The sequence below is a fragment of the Cornus florida genome, unplaced genomic scaffold (genome assembly GCF_030987335.1).
Source record: "Cornus florida cultivar Cherokee Brave unplaced genomic scaffold, ASM3098733v1 CherokeeBrave_3.0.0_Hap2_Chr01, whole genome shotgun sequence".
Classification (NCBI taxonomy): Eukaryota; Viridiplantae; Streptophyta; class Magnoliopsida; order Cornales; family Cornaceae; genus Cornus; species Cornus florida.
In genome coordinates, this window is record NW_026775571.1 from 98,741,272 (window position 1) to 98,753,192 (window position 11,921).

The window sequence follows — 11,921 nt, forward strand, 5'->3', positions numbered from 1 at the left end:
CGGTGATTCCAAATCTCCTGCATGTAAATCTAATTTACACACTTAAGTCACCTATAATGCAATTTGAGGACTATAATGCATCTCATACAATTATATGTAAAGCCCAATACATGAATATCATATTTATTAATAAAATATCAAATAAATAATAAATAATTGGGTTGTAGAGCATATGATCCTAACACATGCTTTTGTGAAGTCACCATTTTTTGTATAATTTTTCACATGTTAAGCAAACAATCTTTTAATCAAAGAATTGAAGCTGAAGTACCTTCCTTTCTCGCTTTTCAGTTAATGTCTTAGTTCATTTAGCCAATACCAGTAAATGATTGGCTAGAGTTGTGTGGATGTAATCAATTCATCAAGAGTTGTGACAAAGATAAAAACCAGAATACTTGAAAAGCAAACGCAAATATTATAAGCCAATCTAGAACCACAAAGTACAAGTTATCACTCAACATTCAACATGACAAACTAATGATGCTTATTTTCAGTAAGTACTTAGAAATCAAGAAAAAAGCAAACAGTAACAATCACTCAATTGATCTCACTAAACAATAATAATCACACTGAATAGATCTCACCATGGACTTTATTGAGTAGGTGCTTCGAAGATTGTACTAAAATGATATTCCATTTGGCAGTTCACACGAGGGAATGGACGGTTTGAGCAGCAGACGGGTATCCAGAACTGGTAGAACTTGTGGCTTGGGATTGGGTCGGGTCAGAGGAATTTAAGGGTTTGGATTTATAAAACTTGAATGAATTGGCGAGCCAAGATCGAATGGAAGCACTACAAAACCGGGGAACTCCCTTTCCTGCTTGCTTGAGAGAGTACTTGATATTGTTCATGAGTGACATATAAAGAGGCAAATATGAGAGTACAAAGATGGTGGCAGGGAAGAAAGCAGCAGGGTATAAGACAATTCTTGTCCATTTTTTCTTCTTACGTATTGTTAGGACAATTGTTGCTGCAAACGCCATCATCATTGCTGATACAGATGAAATCAATAATGTAACTCCGAGCATAAGTTTTTGAGGAAGAGAATATTTGAAGTCCTTTAACATAAATGGCGACGTGAGGATGGAGAGAAATGTAATGACTGATGTCAAAGCAAATATAAGGGAGAGTACGTCAGCCATGGCAAAAATCAAAAAGAAAGGTTCATCGAGGAAAATGGGAAATCCAGTATGTTGATCTGGACCACCTGGTACTGTGTAGGGTGCAGCGAAGGCAACAGTAGCAATAAGCACAGCAACAATGGAGCAACTCTCAGCAGTGCGCTTCAGCCATTCTTTGGCTTCTTTACGAAGTGTTTCACTATTAGTAGCAAATAGTACTTCAGCACTCTTCCCATCAGAGTTGACGCACTTGGTGAAATGGGTCGTAGAGATTTTCTTCACACGCTGCATAAACATGGAAAGACATATATAACTTCGTTAATTTCAGTAAAATCACTGATTTGATTAAATTCTCAATTCTTCTTTAATAATCCCTTTGCAATTACATTAAAGCAAAGCAAAGTGCTTCGAGCTGTTGGATCATGGCCCTTTTCATCAAGGGATACACAAATGGCAAACCCAGTCTTTGATTCAACAGATTGAAGCCTCCTTCACAATGGCCATGTTTATGTGCCATATATGAAAAAGTATGTTATGAGTCATACCTCGACCACTGGGCCTCTCCCAAAAGGAAGGTGAGGAGTTTGAGCCCAAAGTGGGTATTCGTGGGTGTGTATTGAGAGTATTTGCCTAACCCAAAAAAATAAAAAAATAAAAAAAGAGTCGCACCTCAAACAAATGCAAGTCCTCCTGCAACTGCAGAGCAGGGTTTGGTTTGACTTTAGCTGCATGATCTCCTACCTTTATCCCAACCATATGCAGTATGGAATTCCCTCTATTGTCGGTCTTTCTTATGAGCCTTTTCATTGGAATCTTCATTTTCTCTACAAGATCAAAAATTTTCATTTGGCGATACTTGATAGCTACATGTAAGATAGTACGCCCATGATTATCAATGTGTTCAACTGCCTGAGGATATCTCTTGAGTGTCTCTTTAACAATCTCTATTATGCCTTCCTTAGTCGCCAAAAACAATGCAATTTCAGCAGCGTTTCCAGTCCTTGCGTAACTTGTTGGGGCAATTTGTACTTCGTCTACTTCTTGGCCATATTTGTGGGTCTTAAGCTTACCCCCGCCAATTACAGATTCAGTGGCCTTCCATGAGGTATCTTTTTTTATCAAGAACTTAGCAAGTCTCAAAGCAGATTCATACCTCTGTTTCTTCTTCTTAATTGCTTCACATAAGGGTATCCAGCAACATGATTCTATTTTACAATAATATTAAATCAGTAAAAGTTGCATACATATATAGAAACAAATTCGTAGAACTATTAAAAGATATATATATATATATTTGACTATGTTGAACCATCATAAAAACAAGTATTTAATCTAGATCGATCCATAGAAACAAATTCGTAGAACTATTAAAGAAAAAAAATGTTGGACTATGCTGAACCATCATAAAGACAGTATTTCTGTAAAGATCGATCCTAGAAGAACTCTTCCGAAGTCAAAACTAAAATAATTATCATATAATGACAATAATGCATGATGGAAGGCATGAAATGACAAATATGAAAGAATGAAAGGGCTTCCAAAATCAAATTTAAGAGAAACAATATTGTTATCTTGTCCGTACATCATCTTAACTGCTTCTGTCACAATAGTATCTTCAATTAGACCTTAGAAAATTCAATTCTTTTTGTAATATTTAGGATGTAACTAATAAGAAAAAAAATAAATAAAATAAAATAAAATAAAATAAAGGAAATGAATTGACAAATCAGAGGAAAAATAAATCAGATAAATGACATTTGTAGATTGCAACAACATGGTCCGAAATAAAATATAAGAAAAACAAGGGTGTGTAACTCTTTACCTTCTTCTGCCACATTGGTAGCAACAGCAGCCCCTGTAAAAACCCATTTTTTTGTGATATTTAGGACATAACTTAAAAAAAAAAAAAAAAAAAAATTTTGACAAATCAGAACAAAGATAAGCCAAATATATGGGAATTGTAGATTGCAAAAACTTAGCACCATACATAATTGCTGTAAAAGTGTGATTGAATATTAAAAAAGAGGTCTTTTTTTGGCACAGTTGACATGTAAGTATAACGATGATATTATCATATTATTGCTCAATTCTGTGTCAAGATCATGAATGAATAAAGAAGAAAAGTTCCAAGTTTAGATTGCGCTTTCATGACATTATCGGTAATGAAATGAACCTCATATGAAAAGAAGGAAATTATATGTGGCAAAGTCCGAGGAACCTGAGTTAGAAGGAAGGATCTTACAAGAGTAGATGAATCGCTTGATGGAACTTAGTTTAGTCCCACTTAGGAATGCTGATGGATTGCATGCAAGAAGCTGAAGAGCGGTCATCCCATCTCCATCTCGTACACCAGCTAAGTATTCATACTTTTCCACAATCAAAAGGGCCAAATCTGTTTCATGGTTCATAGCAAAGAGTTGAGTGAAAGCATGGAAAAGAAAAAAAATAAAATAAAATAAAATAGAGAAGGATTATCATCCCTCATTATCGTATTCCTAAGTGTTTTGTGTGACATTCCACAATAGATTATATAGTATGTATGAAAAATTATGTAGCAAGGCTAACTAATCATATATATATATATATATAAAGAAAAAAAATTTGCTTATTGGATAGATTATAAATTGTGAAGAAAATAGTTACGTGATTAAATATTGTATATCAGCTTTATTCTGCTCGTGTACTCACCAAAATGCTCGGTCAAGATGGACATGTGAAGTATAGTGCTTTTAACGCCACTCTGGTGAAAGGCTTTTTGGGCTTCTTCTGTGTCATCACTTCCAAATAATCTGTTGATTTCTTCATCTAGAAACTTGAACATACCCTTTTTGCCATACCGGGCTGCACGAAACAGAGCTGTCTCTCCATGCCCATTTCGCATGCCTAACAACTCTGGTGCTTTGAGTAACATGTCCTCTGCAGCCGGTAACATTTTGCTGGAAGTGGCTGCCTCGTGAAGTATAGTGTTTCCAATGTTGTTTGGACGGGTCATTTTGGAATAGTGACTTTCAGGCAACAATTCAAGTAAACTCTGTACCAAGTCGGTTTGTTCGGAGTAAGTGGCGATGTGTAGGACCGTGTCATTTTGTATGGTTACTATGTGTAATGGCCCCTCTTGATTTTTTTGACACAGTTGGATCACCTCGTTCTTATCTCCTCTCATTAGAGCTTCATACAGCTCCTTATTATAGTTATCCTCTTCATTATCAGTTATGGTAGCCATGAGAGAGAAGGCTTCAAAAGGGACAAGGTCTATGTTGAGTTAATGTGTGTGCTCGCATGCATATAAATAGGCAGACACCCCACAGGAATGTCAGTGAGCTCCAAATCGCTAGGCCTTTCAATTCTTAGGACACCAAGCACGCACTTTGGTTCAAAATGTGTAGTCTCTTAGTTTCCAATTGGAATTGGGCCATATCAGCAAGTGCAGTTCAGCTTGAATCTGTTTTGCTCATCAGGGTATTTATTCTCCGTTCATCACTAGAGAAAGTAGTGTCGGGGATTTCGTATCTTATGCTTTGTTAACCCTAAATAAATTGGTATCAACTTAGCTTAATAAATAACAAAGTGGAAAGGTAGCCTTTTTTTGGTACTGTCACGCTAATTCACTGACAATTCATGTCGCAGTATTGATACTCTTGAAAGGTGTTCGATTTGCTCATATGTCCCATTTCAGACTAAGTTCACACTACCCCATTCGCAAAAAAACTAGTGTAACATTACATTATTACAATTTAGTTTTAAAAGAAAACTTTTAAGCTGTGTATTTCATTTGCTCAAAGGACAGCATAAATTCGAGACTATTGTGAAAATAAAATATCAACAACACAGAAAATTATAATATGTAAAAAGCTCCAAAAACGTATATATGTCATGACTTTTGACGCATGGTATCTGTTTGTGAGTGCAAGCAAAGAAGAATATATACCATGATAAAGTGTATTTGCATATTGTTCTGGCACAATTAGGTACCTCAATGAACAGGAGGTAAGATTAGAAACAGAAACCTGGTGGAGATCAGAGAGATGGCTGTATACATCAGTAAAAGCTACTTTCCGGATTCGATCGGATAACTCAGACGTAATTGAATATTTAATCCAATAAGGTGTGTCGCAGGTTCGAATCCCCTTCTCTTAATTCCTAACTCTCCTTATCCCCATCTCCTAATTCATAACTCTCCTTAATTATGTCCGGATTTGTAAATAACCCTCTTAAATTATATTTTATATATAAAAAATACTTCATAAACTATCACATTTTATTATAAAATATTCTAATGTCTATTAAATGACTTTAGTATCTTTTCTCATTGAATAACAGTTAATCTATTTTTTCTATCGAATAAATTATGAAAAAAAAAAAAAAAAAAAAATCATACGAATTAAATGACATATTTTTCATTAAATTTGAATAAATTTATTTTAAAATAAAAATCTTAATTAGAAAATTTAAAAATAATTTAAGTAATTTTTTTATGAATATATTGCATGAAAAAAAAAAAAAATTTACTTAAGTAATTTATTAATTTTTTATGAAACTGTTCAAGAAACTGAATCAGACAATGAAAAAGAAGATCGATGAATTGTTGCTGCAATACCGAAAACAAGTTCGGGGCAACAAGGTACTTATCATTCTACAATGCCCTCCCTCAATATGCATTTATATTATATATATATTTTATCCTGGCAAGAATAACTGCTACAAATACAGCCATAAACACCGTAGAAAGGTAAACAAATCAAGAAGCAAAAAAAGAAAAAAAAATTGAAGAACAGACCTTTGATTTGTTGAGAAATAAGACAAAACACACTAACGAACCATCCAGGAAGAAGAGTAGTAACGAGAGTGACCCAAAGGTCTGGCCATCATCAAGACATATATCATATATGTAGACAACCAATACATTTATATTATGTAGACAACAACCCTTAACACTTTCATATTATACATGTATTTGTGTATGTATATTTGGCTAATAATTTATTTTCATTATTATAGGGATTTGATGTGGATGAATACCCGCTTTTATCATCTTCTGTACCTGTTATAATTATCCCAATTTCTAAGCTGCAAGAGAGCAAACGCCTATTAAAGCTTGTCAAAAAGCTCTCAAAATTAGCAATTCAGCAATACAATAGAGATCATGCATGTGTTTTTTTTGTTTAAATTATTTTTCATTTCCATTTCTTCTTTAGGTGAATATATTATATTCATATTTTCTTTTCCTAACCCTTATTTTCAATTGTAAAATCTCTTGTAGAAGGCAAATTATGACCTTGTGATGGCTCACAAGGCAAATTGTCAGCTTGCTGTTGGTTTTATTTATTATATTACTTTTGAGGTCAAGGATGTTGATGATGGTGAGTCTAAAATCTTTCAAGCTGAGGTGTTCGATAGAATTGAGAAGATTGACGTTGTCTTGTAGACCTAAACCTCCTACATAATTCATCAAGATATTCATTAATTAAATTAATACAATATTGATACTGTTCGGGACTCCGATAGTATTACAGTTGTTGCGTTCGTTTTGGTAACACGCTATTCAGCAATGAATAGACTGTACATAAGATTTAGTCACTAGTAAACCATACATAAGATTTAGTCAATAGTAGTAGTCCATGGAGAGAAAATTATGAAGATATTTGTGTCTAGTTTGTATATTTGTTTGCATTGTTTCTGCTCATACATGGTTTATGTAATAGGGGTTCCTATGAACAATTGTGCCTCTATCAACTATGGGGCACATAAAAGTACTTTTATAAGGGAATAATATCCTTATCGGATATATATACTTTTAAGATACTTAGCATTGTGGTACTTACCTTTTTAATAATACTTAATTTGCGTTATTAAATGCGCTTAGTTCGTTCAGCATTAAGCAGAATTGAGTTATCCAACTAACTGTTATTGACTTCTGAATTGCTCCATCAATTCCGTTTTGAATGAATTTAGATTTGAATTTACACATAAAAATCCTACATTTTAGTGCTTACTAAAAAACTGTACTTTGCAGTACTTAAACTCCTTCAACAAATCTGAACTCTACATCTGGTAAACAAATTATTTTCTTGGGTTTATTATCCATGAATTTGAGGCCCAAGTTAGAAGAGGAAAACATTTACCAACCAGGCAAAAATACACCAAGAGAGAAAAAAAATCATTCTCAAAAAATATTTATTTTTTCTTAGTTGATACTTATACACACACTTTCTACCCTTCTCGTCAAGGAATTGTTTCTACCCAAAAGTAGTCGTACCTTAGACCTGATCCTTCTTTAGAGACCACAGCCAAGTTCTTACCCACCTGAGCCAACCCCTTGGAATTTATCCGAGAAAGAATTGCTTGTGAGGCTCTTCCAATTAGAAGTATCTTGTATGAAAAGTTCAACCTGAAGACTACTGAATGTTAATTTTTGTAGCATTGATAAAGAGACAACTAGTCGTTTATTTATTTGGCCTATTTCTTATATCTAATGTGGCAAAAATGTATTAGTTAGGTAACTGGGGCTATTTATGCTAATGACTTCTACTTCACTGCTAAACGCTGTCTCTATTTTAGAAGGCTGAATTCCTAAGGCCCTGTTTGGGGCATGTTCCATCTTGTTCTATGCCCTTCCCTACAGTACAAATGGGCACTGTTGAGCAAACTTGGTTGTTTGGTATGGGCTGTATTGTGTCCAACAGTTGTAGAACAAATTCAGTTTTTGGGCCAACTTCCGGAACAAAAAAATCATGTTCCAAATTGTGCAAGGCCCACTTTTCACTGTAGAATGGAGAATAATAGCCCAACCGGTTGGAACACTGAGAACACAATATACTTGTTTGGTCCATCTTGTTCTAGGGTTCTCTCTACGACTGAGGCAATTCACAGTGTACCCTTGGGAGGTATTGAAGCTTTCCGAGATCTTGGGTTGAAATCGACACCATTGATGTAAATACGAAGCTTCTCGACAACGTCTTCTTCTCACCGGTGAGTTCCAAACATGCATCTTCTTCATTGAAACGAGTCTGCAAGTTCTGTCTAAATTTAGTCACATGTATAATCAAGATCGGGCTTGTCGGTGTTCCACTGTGTATGCAGATCTGAAGATAAACTTCCCCTTTGTGACCTCTGCGTTTTCCGGCGAACCAAGCTTCGCCGCTGCTCTCTGTACTCTCGGATTCACAGGCGATTCTCGGTCTATTTACCTTCATCGTCAACACCAAATGAGTTAATTTTTTGTTTGCTTGAAAAAAAAAATTAATTATGAAGACCTTGTTACCTGATTTGTTGAGGAATGCTCTCTTGTATCTCTATTTATGGTGCACTGTGGCTTCGCCGGACCATCAAACTGCCAAGCCTCTTATATCAAGCTTCTAACTTGCTTTGATTTTGTAATTTGTCTGTCAATTAAAATGTCCAGTAATGGGGATTTTGTGGTGGAATGTTCAAAAAATTCACAGTGGACTGAAGGAAAGGGTTTTGATTGCAACCCGGTGACACTGTTAGATCCTGTGTGCATTGTATATACATAGATACATATATACATACATAGATATATATATATACATATATATAGATATAGATATATAATTAATTATATATAGGCATAGCCACTGTGTGCATTTTTTTGTTAAATTGATGCATCTTTGTGGTCAATGATCCTGTGTGCAGGAAGAGTTGATATATATATATATGGATGTTGGCCATAGCACTGTTTGTTTATCTATATTGTTGGTTTGAATTGAAATTTCAGTATATCTACATAAGGAGATATTCTCTTTCCAATGATCATATGATATCATTTCAAAATTTCAAGAATTTCCTTTTGCTAATGAACTCTTTCGATCCTTATCTATCATAATGTAACTTCCAAGATTTAAGTGCTGTTTGGCTCTAAAACGTAAAATATTACCAACAAATCAATGTGAATGAAAGGTGACTAACAGGCATCGAAAAAATGACACGTGAAATCATATGAATATATTTATTGGTCTATTTTTAGTCGAATTGTTTAGTTGATACTTGAAAAAAGTTACCATTCTTAATTAGTGGACAAAACTATGTAATTAGATGGATATCAATGCTGACAATGTTTGCTGACAATGCTGACAGTGTTTGAAAAATTATATGGTTGGATGACATGCACCAACGTCTGCAAGTGGGTGGTCATGTGCAGGAAGAGTTGGAGGATGTAGTTGCTATTATGCAAGCTCAACAAAATCGGCAAAATTACATTGTTGTTGTTGTCTTACTATAACTATATTTTTGTTGTTTTTGCTCATGTTGTTGTTGTTTATTATTGTGGCTGTTGAGAAATGATGTAATATTGAAAGTTTAATTTTATTTCATGAACTTTTATTGGCATTGTTGACGAATGCTGTAATATTTTTGATACTCATGTACGTAATATATTAAAATTCATGAAACTATGATATATTGAAACTTTATTTCAGTTCCATATTTGGAATTTTTAATTTATTTTAATGGTTTTTATAATAAATTAAGATAAATGGAGGAACAATATGTTAAAATAATACAATCATTTTTTCTAACTTTATACTTAATAAAGTTAGCAAAAATGTATTGAAGAAAATATTATTTAAAAATATTTTTAATCCAACATATTTAATTATTTTATTTATCAAATTAATTTTAGTTACACTTTGGAACACCAAACATGTTTTGTTCTCACTGTTCTTAGAATAATATACATTACCAAACATGTTCTACCATATTTTTGTTCCATGATTCGGTAGAGCAAACTTGGAACACCAAACATGTTTTGTTCTCATTTCAGAACATCACACTACAAAACACTTGTTCGATTCTAAACTAGAGCAGTACACTATATCACACTACACTTCCCAAACGGGGCCTAAGATGCCAATCGGTTATAAACGTAAATTATGACTTTGTGGAGGTTCATAAAGTAAATCAAAAGGTTGTTGCCGGTTTAATTTATTATATTAAGATGATGATAGGTCTAAAATATTTCAAACTGAGGTAGTCAATGGAATTAAGAAGATCGAGGTTTTGCCCTGTAGACTTAAAACTCCCACATAATTCATCAAGGTAAAATTTATTCATTAATTTGATTGCAACATTGATATTACTGGACTTGGATTTACTACTAAATTATGAGACTCTGGCTTAGATGTTAATTTTTTAATGGTTGTGTCTATTTTAGAATGCTGAATTCCTAAATATTATTATCATTTTCTCCATTTTGCAGTTGCTCTTTGGGTAGAATGTTGCATTGGAGTAACAAAATCTGCAGGTGAATAGTTTGACCTACCACAGTTGAAGCTTAGATTCCAAGCAACCAATCGAATTTCACTGATTTCGCGAACTCAGTTTACTTTGAATCATTCATAAAATAAAATAAAATAAAAAATAAAAAGTTAGAAATAGTTATGATGTAAAAAAAGGGAAGAAATTTGCAAATAAAGGATAATTTTGTAACTTTTATTGGACAAGGAATTAATAATTTTATATTTTAATTGACATAAAATAATTTTAAAATAAATGAAAATGTATATTAATAAATAAAAAATTTAAACTAAGTTGCCATTAGGTTAATGAAGAAGAAGTGTCCTAACTCCCATATAATCCAACCCAAAAAATAATTTATCAATTTAAGATCATAAATCAAAGTCAAATTTTAAAATGGGTCGATATGAACTTCTTTTTGAAAAAATGGTCTCGAATCCAAGCTCAATCTAAATATAAAATGCTCATGACATAGATTACATATAATCCAAGATCCAAATTAAACCTAATCCAATTCAATATATTATAATTTGTCTGAATTAATCATAAATTTGTGAATTGATTAAAACTGTGTCCATAAGACCCAACTCGGACTTGGATTTAGAATTGAACATAAATCATTCCATAATTCGAGAATTCTATTCACAAATTCAATTTAAAAATACTCAATTATTTTTCATTTATTGAATTATGAACAAACATTTACCATAAATAACAATGATCAAATTGTACTTAATATAGAATAAAAAAATTAAAAATGTGCAATATTAAGAGAATAAAAGAATAATAACAAATCGTCACTTTATATTGATAATATCTGTTTCCTTATTTAAATATCAATACATTAAATATGTAGTCCAAGAGCGACGCCGACCTAATCGTCTAGTAGTGTTTAGGGTTTTGTTTTTCGTCTTCCAGTCTAACGTCCGAACATGGCTTCCCTTCTCATGTGTTTTTTCTCTATCTCTTTTAAACCACTAGTAATCTCTTCTAAACCACCACCAGAAAAGAAACATAAAACCGATATGGCTGTTGATGGTGAGAAAAAACAGTATGATGAAGAATCCGATGATGAATCTGATGATGATGGTGATTGGACATGCTATTTCGGGGGCAAATGTTATTGCAAGCCAGATGATCCTCTTATGCAAAAACTGATGTCGGGGGACATGGACTCTGATGATGAGCGGGAGTTCCGGCTCAGGCTCTCTAATGCTAACATATATTAATATACAGATACCAAAAGTCCTTGCACAGACCGTTCAAGAAACTGATTCAGACGATGAAGAGAAGATCGATGAATTGTTGTGGCAATACCGAAAACAAGCTGAGGACAGCAAGGTACGTATCCTTCTACTTCCATATTATGTAGAAAACATTATATATATATATATATATATATATATATATATACGGATGTGCATTATTATAGGGCTTTGATGTGGATAAATATCCGCTTTTATCTTCTGTCTTTGGTTTAATTATTCCAATTTCCGGGCTCAACGAGAGGGAAAGCCTACTAGAGCTTGTCCAAAAGCTCTCAAAAA

General features: G+C 33.4%; 2 protein-coding genes across 2 annotated transcripts; one reads left to right on the top strand and one right to left on the bottom strand.

Annotated features, from left to right (window-relative positions):
- Nucleotides 1–392: 392 nt before the first annotated feature.
- LOC132308740 (uncharacterized) lies at nt 393–4,530 on the bottom strand. Its single transcript, XM_059806945.1, has 5 exons — nt 3,811–4,530; nt 3,365–3,514; nt 2,945–2,977; nt 1,792–2,327; nt 393–1,407 (listed from the first exon to the last, which is right to left on the bottom strand). Exons 1-5 carry the CDS (start codon nt 4,343–4,345, stop codon nt 646–648), a joined length of 2,016 nt encoding a protein of 671 aa, XP_059662928.1. The 5' UTR covers nt 4,346–4,530; the 3' UTR covers nt 393–645.
- Nucleotides 4,531–5,683: 1,153 nt separating this feature from the next.
- Nucleotides 5,684–6,547, top strand: LOC132278584 (uncharacterized). Its single transcript, XM_059780410.1, has 3 exons — nt 5,684–5,743; nt 6,121–6,273; nt 6,383–6,547. Exons 1-3 carry the CDS (start codon nt 5,684–5,686, stop codon nt 6,545–6,547), a joined length of 378 nt encoding a protein of 125 aa, XP_059636393.1.
- The last annotated feature ends 5,374 nt before the right edge of the window (nt 6,548–11,921 follow it).